This window comes from Pelodiscus sinensis, chromosome 9, assembly GCF_049634645.1.
Source record: "Pelodiscus sinensis isolate JC-2024 chromosome 9, ASM4963464v1, whole genome shotgun sequence".
NCBI classification, from domain to species: Eukaryota; Metazoa; Chordata; order Testudines; family Trionychidae; genus Pelodiscus; species Pelodiscus sinensis.
In genome coordinates this window covers 60,985,296-61,007,333 of record NC_134719.1, presented here as the reverse complement: position 1 = coordinate 61,007,333, position 22,038 = coordinate 60,985,296, and the positions used below count along the sequence as shown (strand labels likewise).

Genomic DNA, 22,038 nt, shown 5'->3' with positions numbered 1-22,038 from the left:
CGCTGTGATCACACAGAGGGGCCGTCTCGGGAAGGCAGGGCCGGCTGGCGGGGGCTTGGTGATGCAAGTCATTCCAAATGCCACGAGCAGCAGCCACCTGGAAACGTCCGGGAAGCCCAGTCGCAAGCCACAGGCGGGAGAAATCAGTTGCCTAGCAGGTGGGAGAGCCCCACGGAGGGGGGGGGAGAGGGGGAGAAGAGTTCTTAGCAGAATCTCACCCCCCAGGCTGGCCTCCTCCACTGCTGCACCTGGGAAGTGCCAAAAAGGTAAGAGCCTGCTAGAGAGGAAAAGTCTCTTCTAGCTCTGCCGTGGGGGGCGGGGGGGAGGCGCATTGCTTGGTGAGCAACAACCTCACTCCTGGGCCAAAGCCGAACGTGTTCAGGGGTCCTTCAGCTCCGGCCGCTCTTGCCCAGCCCTTGGGCTGCTCAGCGCTAGCCAAAGCTGTCCAGGCATTTGCTGGAAAGAGCATCAGAATAAATCCAGGTGGCTTGGCTCAGATGCTCCCTCACCGAACCCAGGACCGTGCCCGACAGCAAGTGCCGGATCTGCCTTCAAGGTTACTGCGCAGCTGGGCGAGGGCTGCGCCAACCCAGCGCGGCAGGGAGAGACACAGCGAAGCGGGACGGGGCCGGGTAGTTAGAACACCCGGGCCCCTGCACCAACCAGCCCTCAGGGCCGGGGCACCGTGGGGCTCCTAAAACCGCCCTGCTGTTCCCCCAGCTGTGTTAGCCGGGCAAGTGCAGCATGGGAGGCATTTCACACACCAGGGAGGGTGCAGCGCTGGGAGAGCTGCGACCATCCAGGGTAGCAGCTGGGACGTGCACACGGGGACCCCCTATCGCAGACTTTGTTTTGCACGGGGACCTGGCTGGCTGCATTTACCATCTCGCCGTTACGCGGCCCGGCTATGCTCCAAGGACCGGACTGGCTCCTCCTAGCTGCTCTAGGCTAGCCAGAGCCCAGGTCTGCATGCCCAACTGGCAAGCAGTTATAATGCCTGTGTTGCGCCAAAGGGGATTTCTCCTGCCTCTGCCTGTCTGAAAAAAGGGGAGGAAGAGAGCGGAGCGGTCTCAAAATGCTCTGGGCAGATTGGCAACCCGTTCCGTAACACTGCTGGCTGTGGGCCGGAGCCCTTCTCTCCAAATCAGGTACAAGACACACAGGTGGGTGGCCTTGGCACGTAGTGGGAGGAAAGGTGGCTGGCAGGAAAACGATGTGTGGGCTCAGGGAACTCCCGCCAGCACCAAAGTATTAAAAGGCGCTTCTGTTTTGACAGTCGAAACACCCGTTCCAGCGCGGGCCCCGGGGGCAGGGCTCGGTTGTTCCACAGGAAACGTTCTCAGCTGGCAAGGTCAATGGGGTTCTCTCTCCCTGCCACCTGCGTAGCCTCAGCCCCGGCCGGGGGCGACCTGCAGAATTCTTGCTGCCTCTCCTGTCGTTGGTGCGAATAAAGCGCCAGTCTGCCACTGGACTGCAATTGCGCTAACCCCAGGCTCCCATACTCACCCCCATGCTGACGGGAGGTTAAAACTGCCCCACGGTGCCTAACCGCAGGGCTGGAGCCGTGTGCAGCAAGGCCGCTAGGCACAGCCCTCAGGTGAGCCCCTCCCGCGGCACTAGCAGCACAGAAGAGCAGCCCGATTCCAGGGGAGGTGTTAGAAAAGCTCTTGCAAAGCTGGGCCTGCACATCTCCAGCCCTTCAGGCAGGGGCTCCCAGGGGCCTGCTAGTAGGGATGCCTTCCACACTAGGCGGGGGGGGTCCCTGCTGCACAGTGGAAACGCGCGCATGGTTCTCGGCCCCCCCTTCCACATCCTATGGTCACGCCGCATGGCACCTTGGGAGAGTTGGTACCAGGGAAGCGGCTCTGGGGGTAAGTGCCCCCCCAGCAGCTCCATTAGCTCGCCCCAAATGCGGCCCGGCTCAGCAGCTATTTACTGTGGCAGAAACGGGAGACCTGCGTCCCACAAGTCTGCTCCAGTGCAAGGGACACGTCATCAGTGCCCCCTGTGAGCTGTGCACTTGTGCGGCCGCTGAGGAGGAATTCCAGTGCCGCCCAGCTGATAGAGGGCTCATAGCTAGATTTGTCTTTCTCCGAGTGGTGCACATGCCTCGGTGCACACAACAAAATGCATTCCACACATGGGTGGAAAAATTCGAGAGGACTTTGTCTGTTAGTCAACAGGGCAGTAACAGTGACCACAGGGCCATGCTATGTGGGGCTGACTACACACTGGAAGGGCCTCGCAGAGCCAAGACTAGGGACTCCATGATCAAGGGATGGTGGTGAGGGATGCTGCAAACCCACCCTGCCCTGGGACGGGTTGAAGTTTATTTATTGCTGGTGTAGGCTGCAGCTTGTGTTATACACCTGAAGCAATGGGGCGGGGGGGGGGGGGGTGTTCAGATTGAATCTCAGGCCTGTGTCCCCACCGGGAAGAGAGCTACGGCTGCCATATTGCTGCCTGGCGTTACTGGAGAGGCTGGATTATTAATTCTAGCGCGGAGACTCCTCTCTCTGCCCTTCTGCTATTTTGTTCTCTTTGGAAACTGAGGCTCATGCTGCGCGGGGCACACGGGGGAGGCAGGGGTTGGGAGAAAGGGCCGGGACCGTTACAAGTGGATCTGTCATTCCGGAGCATGAATTCACCTCCCCAGTCCAAGGAACCTCTGGATAAAACGAGCAAAACAAACCAAGAAGTGGGGCTCGCGAGGCCTGCTGGGAGCGTAGTCCTGGGCACGGCCTTCCCGGCCTGGGCTCGCTTTGGAGAGTTCAGCCAGTGCCTCCGTTTCCACGGAGGCACCCCCACAAGGGCTCTTCCCGCCCGCTGGCGCCGGCGTGCCTCAGTTGTCCCTGTCCCCGTAGTCGTTGTAGAGGACGCTCAGCGCTTGCTCCTCGCAGGTCTTCTTGAGGTCCCGGCTCAGCTCCGCCCAGTTGAGCCCGTAGGGCTTGATCTCGCTGTAGCGGCAGGCCAGGTAGCGTAGCGACGCGCGCTGGAGGCCGATCTTGGGCTCCTGAAGGAGGCTGGTGCACCAGCCGCTGAGGTCCCCCAGCTGCGAGAGGATGAGGCCGGCCTTCCTGCAGACCCAGCGGGAGGAGGGGGAGGGAAGAGAGAAGCAGGGGAGGTTAGACAGGCCCGGGAGAAGGAGAAGACCAGCCCCGCGGCAGAGGGAGTCACGCGAGCAGCTTAAATCTCCGTGCGACCTGAGCCCGTCTCTGCCCAAGCGGGCAGCCTGGATCCGCGCCCATGCTGAGGATGAAAAGCAACGCGGGCACCACCCCCGCTGGAGGCCGGCCTGGCAGCCATAGGCAGCGCGTGGGGGGAGGGGATGAGGGGTCGCGTGCCCCCTAGATTTTAACGGCCGAAGCCAGATGCCTTCATCTGCCAACAGGCTTCCATCCCCCTCAGGCTGCTAGTCACGCAGCAGGTCTCTGAGGGAGCAGGACCAGAGGCCCCCCCGACCGTAAGCCAGGAGCGGAGGCCGCACGTCGGAGCAGGGCAGAGCGGAGAACCCAGGACGGCCCCACGGAGGAGTCCGAGGCGCTGCGGGCCCCCCCGAAGGAACCGCTCTGAGCTGCCTGTTCCCATGCAGCTGGATCGTGGCCGGCACGGGGAGAAGGCTGACGGAGGGCCGAGGGAGGGCGCGAGCATAGAGCGGAAGGGAACCAGGCCGCCAAAGGCTAGGCCGGCGGCTGTGGAGGAACCAGAAGAGGAGCCGTGATGTGGGGCGGGGCCCCCAGATCTGCCCCTGCTCACAGAGCGGGCAGGGGCCTGTGAACCGGGCCGGCCGGCTCTGCGCCCTGGAGCTGCTGAGCTGAATGAAGGCTGCCCCGCCCCCCCGGCACGGTGGCAGAACGCCCCACCACACGCTCACCAGCCACCTCGCAGGCTGCCACGTGCTGGGTCTGAGGCACCAAGGTAGCAGGCTGCCTGTTCGACCCCCTCTAGCACCTTCCCTCAAGCCTGGACTGGCGGGGTGGGGCCTCCTACGAGCCACTTGGCCAGCAGTGCAGCAGCTCCGCATTCCCCAGGCAGCTGGCACCACAGCAGGGAGCCCTCAGGCCAGAGACGCGCGAGATGCCCATTCATGTCAGTGGGCGCTGGACCAGGCACTAACACCCGCTGTTCATCTGTGGGATGCAGCTTGTCCCTCCACGCGTGCTCCGGAGGGCGGGAACGGCCCGTGCCTAGCCCAAAACCTCTCACTTCGGACCAGCACGGCCTCCTGCAGCACGGCCGCCAACGCCGCCACGAGCGCAGGCCGACCGCGCGCGCCCAAGGAGAGCAGGGGGTGAAGCGGCTGCCTCCTGACAGCTCACCCAGAGCGGGCTGGGTTATTCTCCGGAACGCGGCGGGAGCTGCCCAAGGAATGCTCCGCCGGCGATAGGATGCCACCTGCAAACGACCGGTCCTGTCCCCGCCAGCCTGCAGGCTTCACCGCGGCAGAGGCTCAAAGCCAGATCCGTCCTCCCCCGAGACCTCTGCGGCCGCCGCGCCGTTCTCCTCTCCCACGGCACGAGCATCAGCCGCTCACTTCGCGCCCAATGCCCGCACGTGTCCAGGGGCCGACGGTGACCCGCCAGCATCTCCCGCCCCTTCGCTCGGGAACTCCAACCAACCCGCCAGCAGGAGTCAGCGCCGACCTTGTCCCGCCTGCTTTGCCACACACGAGGCCGTCCGCCTCTGCCAGGGCCAATACCGGCACCTCGGGGGCTGAGCGGGGAAGTGCCCACCCCAAAGAATGGGGTGAGAATGATGCTTGGTCCCTACCGCCCGGGGCTCAGTCTCTCGACGGGAGACGGAGGAAGAGCAGCAGGAAACCTGGGGGGTCCGGATGTGCCGGTAAAACACCAGCCCTCCCCCGGCAGGGCTCGCGCCCAGAGATGCCAACGGCCGTGCCCCGAGCGGTTCTCTACAAGAACCGAACCTTGTAGAGATGCTCAACCCTCTCCCTGGGCACCTAACCGCTCAGCCAAGCTGGCGAGGCCTGGGAACCCCTACGCTTTCCATAGCTGGGAGGAGGGGGGCTCTCTTCCCCTCTGTACAGCTTTGGGGGTGCTGCCGGGGGCTGTCTTTGAATCTCTTCTGGTGGTCCCAGACCCCCGCCCCGCGAGCGCAGACAGGCCTCATCCGGGACAAGGAAGGCTGCCGTGGGACGAGCTGCCCAGCAGCGGATTCGCAGACGGCCAGCGAACGGGCAGGGCGGGGCAGCAGGGGATGTGCCGTGAGTACCTGGAGCCCGAAGGGGGCGCAGCGTCTGCGGGAGCAGGAAGGAAAGCCGGCCTCGCATTCACCCGGCCGGTCTCTGCTCTCTCGCTGGGGTTACCAGTGGGACTGGCCCGTCCCTGCGCTGTCCCCTATTCCTGAGGATCTTTCACCCAAACGGAACCAGCTGCTGCAGGTCGGAGCTCCCTGCTCCGGCACCCTGGGGACCGGACCAGTCCCGAAGGAGGGAATTTGCCAGACCAGGGGGAGTCATTGCTAGGCCCCCTGCTCCCAACCCCACTGGTCCTGCCACCGCTTCCCCAGCAGGGCTCCTGGTCCTACCGCCCAGACACCGGCCCTCCCGCCGCTGGACTCCCAGTCACCAGGGCCTCTGGTCCAGGAACAGAGTCCCGGTTAGAGAGGTTCAAGTCCCTCTTCTCCCAGAATTTACATTGATCCTCCCTCTGCAGCCTCAGGAAGTCACATCCACAAGGGGCGGGCTGGGAGACTCAGTGGCCGTTCCCTCGGTGTCCCCTACCACCGGGCCTAGCGCCGGTCCGGAGCAGTCCTTCCTGGGAACGAGGCGCCGCAAATGCCACTTGCCCTCCCTGGGGCACAGGACAGTGCTGCTCGCAACAGCCCGGCGTCCGGCCCTTTGGACTGCTGATCTCCCTTGGGTCGGGTCGCCCTGCAACACCCTGGACTGCGTGGCACCCCGGCTGCGTGGTTCCAAGGCTGCCTGCTTTCACGGCACCAGCACCCATGGGACAGCGATGGGCTCCAGGCGAGCCTCCTTTCCCGCTGTCTCTGCTGCTGCCCGGCGAGACAGCAGCTATGGCCAAGCTGCAGGGAAACGCGAGAGGCTGGGTGGGAGAGGAGGGGGGAATTCCCGTGTTCCGCGTGGCTGTAAGGCAAGCGGGTCTCTGCCCTGCCTATGGAGGCGGCAGGCCTCCCCATCTGTACAGCGCCGAGCGCCACGAGAACTTGTGTCGGCCGGTCGGTGCCACGGCCATAACGTGGCAAATCCAACCTTCCCGCGCTACAGCCTGGCGCCACGGCTTACCTGGGGCCCAGCTCGTCTTCGCACCGCCAGGTGAACTCCCCGAAGCTCTCGTAGTGCTGGTTGTAGTGGTAGAGGACCCGGTGCAGGCTGGGCGAGCCTAGGTCCAGCAGGGTGTTGTAGGCCGTCTGCTGCTCCTTCCCGCTGGTGTAGCCATTGAAGAGGTTGTAGATCTTGTCCGCTATTTCTGGAGGGGGAGCAGAGAGGAAAGAAAAGCAGCATCCAACCGGGTCAGCAACCAAGGTAAGAATCCGGGACCATGAGCCAGAACCCGCTGGAGTCCGGAGCAAGCTCTTTGTGATCTAGGGCCAGGACCCACCCCGGCATCCTGCAATTTCCACCCTGTCACCAGCTCACACGCGAAGGGCAGGACAGTGGATTTCCCAGCCTGGACTAGCCCTGCAGTGCCCCATGCCCAGTGGCATGTCTCTGACAGTGGACGATACCAGCTGCTGGAGAGGGAGGCGCCAGGAACCCTGCACCAGGCAGTTATGAGACAACCTGCGCCCTGACGCAGGAGGGTTGCTGTCCCTGTCAAAGCTGGTGGACACTATATTGTTTCACGCCAGCCACAGACATGTCCACCCCCGTGGCGACCAGGGGTGTCAATCTGCAGTCGAGTACACGATTAACCCAGAAACCTGGGCTTATCAGTTAATCTTATCGACTACACGCACTCCCCCACCCCTTGCTACCTCTGAACCAGAGGCAGCAGCAGGGGGAGGGACGGCAGGGGAGGCTGCCACGGAGCAGCCTCTGCCCTCGGCGGGCCAGGCTCACTGCAGACTAAGAATGTGAAGTATCGGGTAACTGACTCATCGGATAGTCGCCAGCTGATCCCGGGCTCTGTGGGGCGCGGCCGCTTTGAAATACCCCCTCTTCTCTCCCACCCCTGGCTGCCTCTCTCTGATAGAGTCAGCAAGAGGGGGGAGGAGCGACTGGTCGACTATCCGATAAGCATTTGCTTAGCAAATAGTCGACTAGTCCTTCACAGCCCTACCACAGACAGAGGCTGCTCTGTGAAATGCCAGCACAGCCTCTGTCCACAGGGAGCTTGGACCTCCTGTCGCCAGGGGCTGGTGCCACCCCGCGCTTCTGCCTCTGATACAGGCAGGAGCTGGTCTGCACGGAGAACTGGTTTTTAAACTAGCTCCCCTCGCAGACTGGCCCCACCTGTCCTCCTGCCTTGGATACAGAGGCAGCAGCGGGAGCGGGGCCAGAGCGTGCTGGCTGCCGGCCCTGCCCCAGGGGCTCTCAAACAGTCGTGCGACCAATACGCTTGTGCGATTCCACGACTGTTCGCTTAATCGCTAACGTCCCTCGTGGGGACCTTCCTAACACTCTGCCACCAGCCCGAACGGCCAACAGCAGGACGAGCTGCCATCCACTCGGCCTCCCACTGGCCTCGTTCCTAACCCGGGCCTGGGAGAGGCCGCGTAAGCCACTGACGGCTGCTGAGTGGGAACCGAACGGGTTTATTCACAAGGGTACGGCTGTCACCCCATCCCCCGCCCGTTACCTCCCCCCGAAGCACGACGAGCTCTTCCTTCCAAACCAACACGCTCGTCCCACCCGTGCAATCCAGACTCCCAGAGCCTCAAACAAGGCTCTGCCGCGGTACCGCCAAGGGCCGTGCACCCTCAGGCAGTACCGCCATCCAGAGAGCCCCAAGCCCCCAGGAGATCACATGCACAGAGCCCCAACCGGCTGCTCCGTTCTCATCCCGCGGCGTCGGCATTAAGGCGGTGCTCTAGGTTGGCATGGACACAGACGGTGACCAAGGCCCAGAACCGAAGAGAGGTTTAGGTGCTTAGCTCCCCCTGAGGACGCAGCCAGAGTTCCTCTCCAAAGGGTCCTACCGTCTGACCAGCCACTGAAGTAGGGCCGGGCTGGAGCGGAGAAGTTCAGATCCAGCCCCAAACACCACCAGTGTTTTGGGGCTGGTCAGGTCTGGAGTTTCAGATGCACCTGTCACGGGGATACCGTACACCGCCAGTCTGGGTCAGCGACTGATCCATCCCTCTCCAGGGCCAGACCCACCTACGATGGGGCCTGGGCGAACCCTTTCAACTAGCCTAACCTAAAAGCACAGTGGGGCTGCTGTGTAGTCGTGCTCTGACAATCCACTTCGCCGTGTCAAACCAGGGCTCCACTGCCCCCCCCAAACCGCAACGGTTACCTTGAGCCTTCACGTCATCCACCACCGGGCAGGGGGTCTTGACCGTCACGTCGCTTGACCTGGAGCGTCTCCCGGTGTTATCGACTCCCCAGAGCGTGAACCTGGGGGAGAGGGAAGCTGTTATGGCAGCACCGGGATGGCAGACACGGCTCACACGCCCGTGCACATGGCAGGTGCCCATCAGGAGGAACGCTACCATGCGTGTCACTTCACTCTGCTCGACACAGGCGCCCACGCCGGCCTGCACGGCCTTCCCACGCCGGCCCGGTGGGAGGGGAGAACGCAGCACACGGGCCGGGCCTGGCTGGTCATCCCTTCCGCAGCACAGCCAAGTCAAGCGGACAGCCCAGCACGCGGTGCGGAGCCCTGGCCAGCAGCTAATGCAAAGAGTCAGCTGTCTCCATCCTCGGTGCCGAATGCCGTGTGCTGAGCCTGGCTCCTCCTGGCCTGCTCTCTGCCATCCACAGAGCATGGAGATTCCCTCGGCAGCTGGGCCGCGACTGCCAATGGGAACGAGGCCCCGCCGGGGCGGCTGAGGGGGATCCCCTCGTGCAGCTGAGCCTGGCTTGCCCCTCTACTGACACAGCTGGGGGATAAAACACACCTGCCCCCTTTCCCGCCTGTGCAGGGCTCTCAGTCTCTCTTCTCGCACATCTGCCCAGTCCCCTCTCACCATTCGTCCTGCCTGGGAGAGCGATCGTTCGGGGGTGGCCATGTGAACTCTAGCGGGGGAGGGGTTAGGCAGAGTTGAGACGGGGTCTCGTTACGCTGGAAGGCATTCACAGGGGCCATCAAGCTCCACACACCTGCAGCGGTGCAAGAAGCCCGGGCTGTGCTAATCCACTTATCCGTTTGGTTTCCCCATCTTCCCCCCAACCAACAGGGTTCTCAAACGCTTTCTGGACTTGCTCACCCACGGCCCCAGCCAAGCTGAGCGTCTGGCCTTGGCAAGCTCAGCCAACGAGGTGATACTAATTGAGTATTTGCACATCGGACCAGGAGGACACCGGCCCAACAAGGCAGGGCAGAGAACCAACACCCCCTCGCTCCATGGCCCCCCTAAAAGATGAGGAGAAAGCTTAAGCGCAGCCAATCAGAAGCAGGGGTGCTAGCCACTAGGAGGCAGCGTTACTCACGTGTAGGTGGTGTCGGGCTCCAGGCAGCGAATGATCAAGGAGATGGTGGTGGACAGCTTGTCGGGTACGTGGGCCGGCATCGCGCAGGGCGACTTGGCTCCGGAGATGATGTCATCCACCAAACTCAGCACCGTCTCTAGGGAAAGGAGGAGGAGATTTCAGGCACGTCTCTTCCCGTGGCGGGGTCAATGTCTGCAGGGGAGGGGGAGGGGGAGGGGGAGGAGTGCCACGGTCCGGCCACGGTCCCATCACCGAGACCTCCTGGCTGTCTCCATAAGGTCGGTCCCTCACTGCAGCACCTGAGTGACCCGGGGCGGCTAACTCAAACTATTCACACCTGTATTTGCAGACTACTAAGGAGAAAAACCAGAGAAATCTGTGGGCGTAGAGATTGCAGCTCTGGCCACGCGGGGATAAGAGGGTACAGGGCGAATCAGTGGCCATTGGACAGTGCTCATCAGCATTTCGTGACTGGGGTGCATGGCATGCCCCTCCCCTCTCCCCCTGAGGCGTGCACCCAGCATCTCTCTCCTGCCCGTTCCAGTCAGACTCTGTGCCGCGGCAGGGGCGCCTGTGAAGATGCCAAGTTTCAGAGCCCCGATCCTCACGAGGACGTGCGTGTGTCTAGCTAGCTCTGAAGATTTGGGCCCCCAGTTCTGACGGCGGGAGAGCAAGGCTGCCTTGGCGCGAGCCGACATCCTTCCGCGGCACGCCGCCAAGCCCCTGGGATGGATTCGCCTCCAACCGTCCAGAAGAACCCGAGCAACAGCCAAGTACTGACGTGTGGGCTTCACGGTCAGCCCGGGTTCAAGGACTTGGCGGATGGGGCCCCCTTGCTATTGAAGGCGTCCTGCTCTTGGTTCCCGCCTCTGCAGCCAAGCCGATGCTGCGAAACGCGGCCACGTGGCGAGGGCGTTGCTCGGACTCTATGGGTGGCCAGCGCCGCCCTGCCCCCAGAGCAAAAGAGGCACCTGGGCCGAGCCCGGCTCTGGAGCGACACGCCCCTCCCCCCCTCACCCGTCTCCACTTTGGAATGATCCAACCGGTCGGTGACCTTCTCCTGCCGGACGAGGTAATCGACGATCTGCACGCCGATGGGCGGCTCCGAGTGCTCCCATTCCAGCACCACCAAGGTGCTGCTGGGCTCGTGCACCGTGGAGAGCCGCAGCCTGAGGAAGAGGGAAAACCAAGGGGGTCAGGCCCTGGGAAGAGGCAGCTCCCGCCTGCCCCGAACGGCCCTGCTCTTTTCCTTGCTCCACTCACTGCTCCCTCTGAGCCACTGGCCACTTCCTGTCCTCTGCAGCCTCATGTCGATGGCTGTACCAGGAGGCAGTGCTGTGCTGTGCAGGCAAGCCACAGGGCGGGGGGCACAGGGGCTGGTGCCAGGCCAGCATGGCCACCTGCTTCCCAGAACAGCCAGGGCACAGGTCCAGCCGATGCTCTCCTCACCCGGCCCACCCTGCCCCGAGCTACGCCTGTACCGGGGCCTCCCCACCAGGGCCGGTCTGACGAAGGGGCCCCGGCCCGGCCAGAACTGGGCCCAAAGCTCGGTGTTAGTTTGACAGAGGAAAGCTGCCGCCCCAGCCAAGCCTGGTGCAGTTTTCCGGCGTGCGGAGTCCTGCTGGTGTCTGTCTGGGGAAGGCGCCCGGTTCCAAGCGATGCTGCTGAAACGTGACTCGACTCCCCCGCCAGGCCCAGGGACCCCCGTTCGGGGCCAAGACCTTCTACGGAGTGCGGGGGAAGGGCGTGCTGCCGCCGCCACCCCGGCTTCCCACCGCGCGCTGCTTCTTGGCCTCCGGCTCCAAGGCCCCCTGGCGCCGGCGCTGCCGGGGAGGGAGCGGAATCGGCATGCAGGCGACGTACACGGGGTGCGGCAAGGGGGCGCAGGTCGGGAGCCCGTCGGCGCCGAAGGCACTCGAGTCGCACCGGCACCAGTCTTCGATGACGTCCCCGCTCCCGGAGCACCACAGGCTGCTCATGGTGGCCTCCTGCAACAGCTGAGAGGGAGGCGCCGGGTCAGGGCCAGGCCCCTCTCCCGCCCTCAGGCCCACTGCGCTGCTGGCCCGCGAAAGCCCGTCTCTTCCTGTGCAGGCTGCGGCCCCGCGCCCACTGCCAAGAGCAACGTCAGGGGAGGGGCGTTCACAGGGCAGCCTTCCCCCATCTGCAGCTAGGTGAGGTGGCAAGTGCTGCGCCTAGCCTGGGGCCCGTTACTCCCGCGCGTGCTGGCTGGCGCTCTGGCCTGGGTAGCAGGAGGGCAGCGCCCCAAGGGCCTGCTCGCTGTGGGGCCTGTCTCTGGGAACTCGCTGGCTGTTCCTCACCACTCACCCTTCTGAGCCGTGCCCCAGGTGGCAAACCAGGAGCTGTGGCACGGCCAGCGGGCAAGCAGCCACGCTGCCAGCCGGCCACCCATGCTGTGCCACACAAGGGCGGGCGGTCGTTCCAGGCCCACCCGACCTATTCACTGCTAGTAACTAAGGCCCCACCAAAATTCATGGTCCATTTCGGTCAATTTCAGTGTCACGGGTTTTTTTTAAACATCACAGATTTAAGGATTTCAGCTATTTAAATGTAAGTGCAGGGTACCTGACCAATTAGGAGTTGGGGGGGGCTGGGGTTGCAAGGTTATTGGGGGGGGTTGCGATACTGCTACCCTTACTTCCGTGCACAAAAGCGCACAAAAGACCAGACTTCCTGGAGGGGGACCCCATTTTGCTGCCTGCGCTGAGCTTTTCAGGGACGTGAATTTGGGTGGGTCCTACTGACGACCTCAGCTCGGCCAGTCGCAGCCCTGCCCCCGCCTGCCCCTCCCCCAGCAGCCGGCTCCTCACCCTCTGGGTTTGGTTGTTGGTGACCAGCTCGTAGATGGGCGCCGCTTTGGTGACCTCCAGCAGAACTGGCTCGGCCGGCGTGTCGGGGCTGGAGGTCACATGGCAAAGCGGGCAAGACGAGGGGCAGCGGCCTCTGCTCTGGCACTCCATGCGCACCCCGGCCGCCACCCGCTTGGTGCCCGACTCGGACAGGCTGGCGACGTACTCGGGGAAGGTGAGAACCTTGGGGTCCCTCTCTCGCTCCTCGGACTCGTCGGAGGGGGAATTGCCTGTCAACGGAGAGAAGGGGGGGGAATCACGCCAGCCCCTGGGACAGGCAGGGAGTTTGCTTCCCTGGATGCTTCACCCCCAGAGCCGCTCACCCCCAGAGCCAGACTATGTCCAGGTGGACTGAATTCCATCTGCAGTGCCTGAAATCTCCACTAGGAGCCGCCTTTCTCCTGCCGATGGGGGAGGGGGCAGAGTGAGAGTTCAGGTTTAGTCTGACTTGAACCTGCTTTCACATCCCAAAAAGCTGCCCTGAAAGTCCTCCGTTAGAGGGTAAAACCTGCCAGGCTCGGCCGCAGCCCAGGAATAATTCTTGTTAGGTTCGAGGGAAACCCTTTAAGCCGTTTCCAGGTAAAAGCCAAATGAAAAGTCTGGATTTTTTTAAAAAATGTGCAAGACTAAAACTTCTTTGGAGAAAGGTTATCATCAATTCAAAGCAAGCATCTCCTCAGCTCTCATCCCACCCACCAGAGGGCAGTGTAGCACCGAGTCACCACGTTGTACATTTTATTTTCGGCTTTTAGATAAGGCAACTAGGAAGGGGTGATCCAAAACCCACTAAATTTGAATCAGGCCCCTCCTTTGGAAATTCAGACATGACCCAATCTGCACCTCAGTTTCCCCATCTGTAAAATGGGAGGTAATGACACTGACCCAGCTGTTGTAAAGCATTTTGGAAACTAGGCATAGAAAGCAACACATAAGCAGTGTTAACAGACCTGGCAAGATTCACAGTTTCATAGATGCCATGACCAAGCATGAACCACTGTGATTCTCCAGGAGGTCAGAGCAGATAACACAGACTTTCCAGAATTCATTCATATTTGAAGCAGAGCATGTCTTTTTTGGGGGTGGGAGGGATTCAACCTCGATAGAAAAATCCACCACAACCCTTCTCAAGCTGTTCCAGTGGTTAGTTACCCTCACTATAAGAGCTGTCACCTTCTTTTTAGCCTGACTACATCTAGCTTCAACTTCCAGCCACGGGAGAACATAGCACTTTTGTTTTCTAGGCTGAAAAGCCGAGGATCAATTTTTTAATTTGTATTTATTTCAGTTTTCACAGTTGCGCAAAATTATGGGTTTTAAGCATTTGCTCCATTTGTATTGATTTAAATGTTCACAGTTGCAGGAAATTATAGGGGGCAGAGAATAGTTATTTAATGATAGACGCTCTGATTCAAAAAGTTACAGTTTTGCAACCGTTAAAACACAAATTATCAGCATCAAATGTCAAAATATACATATGAAATATCCTTCAATCAAAGTCTAATAATTACTTCCTTTGCCTGCCTGTACACTTCTAGCATTGACGGAAATGTTTTCTCATCGGTTTGTATTTGTACGTCAAAATGCACATTTATTGAAAAATATCTAATCCTCCCCAGCCTAATTAATATTTAATAAAACATGGGACTTGCACAAAACGTTAACAGCAAAAAAAAGAAAACATAATAGTTGTAACAACCATCTTATTTTCCTCCCCAAAAGCCTCTGTCTTGGAGCTCGTCTCTGAGAAATCTCCCTGATGATACTTGTTGGAAAGATGGATTAAAAAAAAAATCACTTATTAAAAATACATACATAAAAATTAGATTTTTTTAACTTTAAATCAGCTTTTTAATTTAAAATCAGATTTGTATTTAAATATATATTTTTAAATAAACTTATTTAAAATGAAATTTGAAATTATAACAATATTGTCTTCATTTCAACTTAGTCAATGAGTTTGGCTCAATGACTAATTCAGTCAAGAAACTAGCTGGGAGTAGAAAAATCAGGAAAGCTGGTTTTCTGCATCAAATCAGTAACTAAAAACAAAGCACGAGAGGATGAAATCCACCAATTCGACAATCTTGCAAAGCAGCTCCTTCTTAATCATTAATCCAGTCATGAGCTGGAGAGTAAGTGGAATACAGATAGGGACCACACATCTCGAAGACCACCCAGTTACAGTTAAGTAACCGTTTCTTTGAGCGCCAGTCCCTATCGGTACTCCAAATGCGAGTGTCTGGTAAGCCGTAGTCAGGGGGCTGCCGAAGATGCAGGTGGTACAGATTACTATAATACTGCTGTTCCCAAGGTTGTGACTACAGAATAGGCTTGGAGCAAAGCATTGTGCTTCCTGAAAGTGTGGGTGCAAGTCCAATTTAGTACCTCACAAATGCTACTCCTGGGGGAATTCCACGCCACGGCGTGTGCGCATAATTCATGTGCCACACCTTTTTTGAAATCCCCCCCCCCACACACACACACAAAACACTGTAGTTTCTGCTGGAAAGCTGTTGTAGTTCTGCCTTTTGCCCCCCAGAGGGCACTAGAACAGAGCAGCGGTTCCTGGGCAGCCCAGCAAGGCGAGGGATGAGTAAAAGCCTGCAGAGCTTTCTCCACAGCGCCCGCTGGGTCCGATCGGGGGACAGACAGCACAGGGTACACGGGGCCGAGGGGGGTCACAGACAGGGCTAGTGGGGATGGACAGACTGGGGCAAGGGCTGAGTGGGAGTGAAGGTGCAGGGACATGGGGTGTCTGAGTGGGGGCACAGACACGGGGGGGGGGCAGAGCTACAGGGGGAACCCGGAGCGGAGTCAGGGAACAGAGACATGGGGTGCAGGGCTAATGGGGGAAGAGGGATGGCTGAGCGGGGACACAGATATATAGGGATGGGGTGGGGGTGCAGGGACACATGGGGATGAGGAGGGGGGTTGGCAGGAAACATGGTGACAGGGGGTGCAAGGACACATGGGGACACAGACATTTGGGGACTGGGCAGATGTGCCTGACTGAATGGGGAAGATTAGGGGTCAGCCAGGGTCTGCATGGGGAAAGCTCCCTCGCAATCCCTCCCTCCCCCCCACCCCAAATCTGGTCCATACTTTTCCCACCCACCCCCAACAACCCTCCAAGTTCACACCTAGGCTCTTTCCCCCTCCATCAGCTCCTCCTTTACCCCCGACTCCCCCCCAGCCTTTGCACTGCTTCTGAGGGGTGCGTTGTCATGTAAATGAATTATTACTCAGCGCTCTGTATGAATATGCCTTGTAATGAGTAGATTTGTCAAAACATTTCCTGGATTTTTTCTCTCTCTGAATCGTTACAGACACAGCTGCTGACAAGCATTTTGAAATAATTTGAAATAATTTACCAAAATAATTGAAACTGGTGGGATGTTATTCTGACAAATCTAAAATATGCAGAATGTGTCTTTTTGGGCACGCAATTCCCTCAGGAGTAACATGAACACGAGGTGGCCACCAGAGGTCTGGGACACAGGTGAGGATAAGAGCCAGTGATCTTGGCTGTCCTGTCAAATGTAACCTTTCGCCAATGCAGTGGAGCTGTCCTGGAGTCGTAACAAGTGCCAAGAACCGGTTTGTCTTTTCAATAAAGAGATCAGCAAGGTCAAAGGTCAAATCCTTGATGCTGGTTTGAACTTTGAACCCTGAAGAGAGAAGCCATAATTCATGCCACAATACTACCGTGGCCGCTATGCATCTTTGGCTTTGTTAGCTCTGGCCTCCGCTCCGGCTGCTGCTAGAGGTCGCAGACATGGTGGGAGTCGCACGGCTCTGTCCACCAGGTGCTCTCTCCGACAGAGCTCGTCCCTTTCAGCTCCGGGGAGGAAAGGAGAAGCAGCTATTGCACTTGGGGAGGCAGACGATAGCGTGGGTGGTCACCGCGGAGCGAGATGGAGTGAGGACAGGGGAGACAGACCTTGAACCCAGAACTCTGGGCACAATCCTTGTTCTGAGCAGGGTCCAGAGCAGGGACAAGCTAATCTACACTAACTACAGAAAGACTGCTAAGAACACAACATGCTTATACTGACAGGTAAGGGTTAAGGATGCAGAAGGTTCCAAATCAAGCCATGTGCAGTAAGAAGGAAGTGGGCAGAGTCAGCTCACACCTCTCCGTGTCCCCTCTGTGCTGACCACAAGGAACTCCAGGGCAGAGGCAGGGACTGACAGACACTCGCCACATGATTTTTCAGTCTCAGGGGCATGGATCGGATGTGTCCTCACAGCTGGAACACACACAGGGACCGGATCACTTCAATTCACAATCTACCAGTACTTCTTCCTTCCTTCCTAATAACTCTGTTTCGATAATTACTTTTTGCATTCCTACCCAGCACACTTACACGCAGGGTTTGTTAGCCAATAACTCATTTAAGATGCGCGTTTTGTGTATTTTAGTTGAATTCCAATCCCCGGCCAAGCGTGTCCTGCCACAAATATAAACAACTAGCTGGAGTTACCCCCCGTTGCTCAGGACAGTTGATATAACTGAGGTGAGGAGCCTGAGGGAAAGGAGGGCGTCGGTCTCATCTCTTCCCTCCCATAGTCCCTCAAAACCTTCTCCTGGAGGAAACGTTAACCCACGCAAAGTTTGGTTGCGGTCGCTCTTATTGTGTCTGAGTTATTAGCGCACAAACATACAAACATTCTCCTTTATATATTACAGATTAAGTAAACAAGCAAAGCACCATTCACCAGGTTTCTAACATGAAAAGAGGTAAAAAATAAGAACCTGAACAAACGTGCATTCTCCTGGTCAGCAAAGAGTAAGACGACATTAGAGGAAAAGGCCATGTCGCACTGCGAATACGTTTTAATGGTTACCAAATAAAACGTGCAAACGCAGAAGAAGATGAAAATTGCTGACTGACATCACTTTGATTTATACCAGTCCACTTTGGGGGAAGAGGCAGAACTGTTTGCAGAGCTCCTAGGAGCTCAGAGTAGCTCAAGATGCTCAGACTCCATGGCCCATGGTGCACATTAACAACCAGGTGCACCTCTCCCCTCACCTCACCTCTCCCGCAGCCCCGTGCAGATACAAAAATGTGGCTCCGCCCGGCTCAGTGCATCGGCCGATCCGCAGTCCACAATTCGGATTTTACTTGCACCCGCACAGCAAGCCAGCTAGAGGGGAGGGTCCAGCGGAGGGCAACCAAAATGATTAGGGGGCTGGAGCATATGACTTATGAGGAGAGGCTGAGGCAGTTGGGTCTGTTTAGTCTGCAGAAGTGACGAGTGAGGGGGGATTTGAGAGCAGCCTTCAACTTCCTGAAGGGAGGTTCCAAAGAGGATGGAGAGAGGCTGTTCTCAGTAGTGACAGATGGCAGAACAAGGAGCAATGGGCTCAAGTTGTGGTGGGAGAGGTCCAGGTTGGATATTTGGAAAAACTATTTCCCTAGGAGGGTAGTGAAGCACTGGAATGGGTTACCTAGGGAAGTAGTGGAGTCTCCATCCCTAGAGGTGTTTCAGTCTCGGCTTGACAAAGCCCTGGCTGGGTTGATTTAGTTGGGATTGGTCCTGCCTAGAGCAGGGGGCTGGACTTGACCTTCTGAGGTCTCTTCCAGCTCTATGGTTCTGTGAGGGGGAAAGAAGCACAGATGAGCAAGGAGGGGGCAGGGTCGTGCAGGGAAGACGCAGGCAGCACGAACGCGGGAACTGGGGGGCGTGGAGCAGCAAGGACCAGGGCTCTGCAGTCAATGCTCACCATGCAGGCAAGAGGGGGGCTGGGTAGGGCCCCTCCTGCAGGGATATTTAGGACAGTTTATTGCTCCCTTTCCCTGTTGGCAGCACAGACGCCTGCCCTGCCCCGTCCTCCTCCCCACCTGGATAGCGTGGAGGAGCTCTGCACAGCTATGCACCCCGCTATCCGTGGATATCCATGGGGTATGCAAGGCTCCACCTATCCCTACAGCAGTGGTTCCCAAACTTTTCGGCTTCATGTCCCCCTTTTGATTTTTGGGAAACCCTCCCCCAAAAACAAAAACAGCAGCAAAACTTGGGGGTCAGGGAAGGGGTCACCTCACGCCCCCCCAGTTTGGGAGCCCATGCCCTACAGTGTTGCGATACATTCAAAGCTAAAACGCCCTACGGACGCGAGCCCACTAGGCGGCGCTGTGATAGCGCGGGAGGTGCAAGGCTGGGAAAAGCATGACAGCCGTGATATAAAAGGCCCATTTAAGATCAATTCCACTCCTCCAGCAATGTGCCCCGGCGCGCCTCCAAAAGCCGCTGGATCAAAGAGCACAGAGGAGCTGCGGGCTGAGACGAGGCAGTGGGCTCATGTCCTCGGAAGCCGGACAATCTCCACTAACGAGCGCATTAAGCGAAGTCTCTTTCTTTTCAAGGGAAGCTTCTATTGAGTAACACTGCACGGGGAGAAACAGCTCAATAGCCTGGGGGGAAGACTTCAAATGAAACTTCCTGATTGAAAAGCAAAGCCGCGAGCTTTTCTGGCCACTGCTGCGCTCTGAGAAGACGAGGCCGGACTGCCAAAAGATCTCCGGGCCCCGCCGCCCCCGCGCGTCGTCGTGCATGGTTGCTACGGGGGCGCGTGGGCGCGGAGATGTCTAGAAACCCTCTGCAGAAGGGAGAGCCGGATTGGATGCGGGGCCGACACGCCGAGAGTCCCTCAAAGCCCAGGTGTGGAGAGTCCTGCGCTGGAGCAGGGACCGGAGACGAGAGGGGACTCCGTGGGAGAGGAGCCCGGATGCCTGTCTGCTCCGCCACTGCCCCGAACAGCCAGAAAGTGCCAAACTAATGAACTTCCCCCAGCACCCACTCGGGCCTTCCTACAACTCCTACTGGCTTCTGAGGAGACCATCAGGCCCTGATGCCTATTAACCCCTCGTCTTCAGCGCTTTCCCTCACCCCTGCCTGCCCCTTGCACCGGAGCTGGGTGCAAAAGGATCCAGGCCGGGCTGACAATGGTCCAGAGGCCTGCAAGGGCAGGGGAGGCTGTTCTGGTCAATCACGGGCCCTGCCGAACCCGCTGCCCCGGTTCACTACAGACGTGGGGGCGGGTGGGCAGAGCGAAGGAGGAGAGACGCAACACACGAGAGGAAGAAGACAGACGCGGCCGCCTCCTTGGATTCCAGCCAGAGAAGGCAGCAGCTGGGCCCGGCTTCCTGCAAAGCCAAACACACCCTGGCCGTGTCATTTGCAGCCTTGCAATTCGGGATCCGCGGGGCACATCTGGCTTCCCTGCCGCGCGAGAACAAGACACAGGGAGAGGTGGAACCGAGCCCCCCCTGTGGGAGTCAATCTGCTCTCGAGTCGGCGAGCAGCAGGGGAGAGGAGAGGGGGTGCGAGTGGCTGGCTGGGGAGCAGTTACTGCTTGTTCTGGGACCAAATCCGGATTGTGCGCACGTAATTCCACTCTGAACAACACCCTCCATGTCAAGAGAGTGGAGAGGAGCCGGATCTGCAATGCCGTGGGACCAGAGAGGGGTGGCACCGGACTGCTTCTGCCGTATGAATACAGCACTGAAATCCAGCCAGGGCGCTGGTCAGAGAAGCGTCTCGGCTGGAGTGGGACGTGATGGAGGGCACACAAACATCTGGAGGAAGAGCCCATCTCCTCCCGCTCCCCGCCCACTGGCTGGGATTAGCAGTTGGATCCCATAACACCGCCTTACAAATACTCCGCCAGCTCTGTCTGAAAAACTGCTCGCCCCGCTGCTGTACCAGGTAATGCCTGAAATCCATCACCAAGGCTCTGAAAGGCATCTCACCCTAGCGCCTAGAGCACTCGGCCATCCCTTCACTTCAAACAGCCGCTTCGCTTCTCTCCACCCCGGCCCTGCCGGATTCTGAAATGCCTCCCAGTTGCCATGTTGTAGCTCTTCTTACCTGTTGTGTTCCCTGGGTGTAGGAGAAGGGTTCCTCAGTGCCGGCCCCACAGAAGTGGGAAAGATCAGGACGGCTGGGTGGCGGTGAGTCTCGTCGTCCTCTGAGCAAAACGCAAGCTTTTGACACAGCCTTTCCCTTAACACCACCCCACATAGAGACGGACCAGCCCCTACTAACAGGGAGACACACATCTGGCTTTATTCATTACACCTTATACATCTGGGAGACACTTGGATACCATGTGAGAAGGCCACATACGATCAAAGACAGCCAGAATCCGCTTCCCACAGGTCCACGTCATGAAAACCGCCACCACGCCTGGTACTAGGCACCCCGGCCTTGTCAGCAGGGGAATGGGCCATGCAGTCAGAGAGCCCCCTCCCCATCGGAGGTGAAATACAAAGCCAGGGCAGTGTGGGGGCTTTCATGGGGCTGCCGTCTCAGCCGAACCAACCCTGGAGAGAGGACTTCTGCCTCCTGGGCTGTCAGCCTGGCTCCTCTATCCAGCGGCAAGGGCCCAGTCCCACAGCACCAACGGGAGACCAGCGAGCTCGTCACCTCACAGGATGGATCGTCACCTCACAGGATGGAGCGCTACACTAAAGGGAAGGGTTGAACTAAGATACCCAACTCCAGTTATGCTAATTACATAACTGGAGTGGACATACCTTGTTTCGAGTTTCCACACAGTCTCCACATCCGGAGGCCGACAAGAGCAAACTCTCCCATCAGCTTCCCTTACTCCTCACAGGAGCACTGGCACCAATGGGGGCACTTTCTGAATTCAATTTAGCTGGTCTTTACTAGACCCGCTAAATCAAACTCCGGAAGATTGATCGTGGTAGCATCAACCTTCCCTGCAGTGAAGACATGGCCTAAGGCCAGAATTTTCCAAAGAACTCAGCTCCCCTTTGGGCCTCAAAATAAGTGGTTAGATCTACAAAAGAGCACATCCCATTGGATGCTGGGGGATTCTGAAGACCCACCGGTGGGAGCCGTGACTGCTGGGCATTTTGGGCAATCTCACTCTTATTACGGCCTAAACGAGAGCTGAGCAAATGAAAACCTGGCCCTGCGCTCTGTGGACAAGCCCTGAATTCACACAGAGAGAAGGAAGAGAAACGGGGAACAGGACACGGGCTCTCCGTTTCACTCTGGCAACGCCACGGTGGGTCAGCAGATGTCTCATTCCATCGTCCGGGCACAGAATCCCCTCTCGGGGCTGGCGGATCTGCCATGGAGGGTGGGGGGCTTGGTCAGTCTCAGAAGGAGACAAGTCTTGCACCGCCCGGCAGCGATGTTTTTAGAAGCTCCCTGATTATCAGTCCCTGGTCCCAGGCCCCTGAGCTAAAACGCCATTTCCTCCGCATACGCTCAGGGTGCCGGGACGCCAAAGAAGAGGAACCTGGGCAGAGGGCGGCTGATTTATTGGAACCTATGACTTTGTACAGGCAGTGAGGAAAGTCTCTCAGACCGCGGGAGGGGCATGGAGAGGGCCAAGTGAACAGTGGCCAGTCTGGAGACGATGACGCCTTTCCCCCTCCTTTCACTTAGCCCAGGAAAGATGCAGGGCCCTCTGCAGCCTGTATTCATCTCAGCCAGCAGCCGAGGTCTGTGCAAGTCCTTCTGGCCTAGAGGTGAAACCCTTTCCACAGGGAACCTCATTTCCGCTCAACGCTCCCTCAGTGGAACGGAGCCCTAACTGCGTCACCAAGG

General features: G+C 58.6%; 1 protein-coding gene across 5 annotated transcripts in view; it reads right to left on the bottom strand.

The window, feature by feature from the left end:
- Window positions 1–2,317: 2,317 nt before the first annotated feature.
- ASTN1 (astrotactin 1) overlaps window positions 2,318–22,038 on the bottom strand; it is a 151,945-nt gene continuing 132,224 nt past the window's right edge. For all 5 annotated transcript variants that reach the window (XM_075936893.1, XM_075936891.1, XM_075936892.1 and 2 more), the window contains 7 exons: window positions 12,409–12,677; window positions 11,444–11,577; window positions 10,598–10,749; window positions 9,581–9,716; window positions 8,445–8,545; window positions 6,269–6,452; window positions 2,318–3,077 (listed from right to left, as the gene is read on the bottom strand). In XM_075936893.1, the coding sequence (XP_075793008.1) occupies window positions 2,843–3,077; window positions 6,269–6,452; window positions 8,445–8,545; window positions 9,581–9,716; window positions 10,598–10,749; window positions 11,444–11,577; window positions 12,409–12,677 (1,211 nt within the window). In that variant the 3' untranslated portion in view covers window positions 2,318–2,842. The remainder of the gene's footprint in view (window positions 3,078–6,268; window positions 6,453–8,444; window positions 8,546–9,580; window positions 9,717–10,597; window positions 10,750–11,443; window positions 11,578–12,408; window positions 12,678–22,038) is intronic.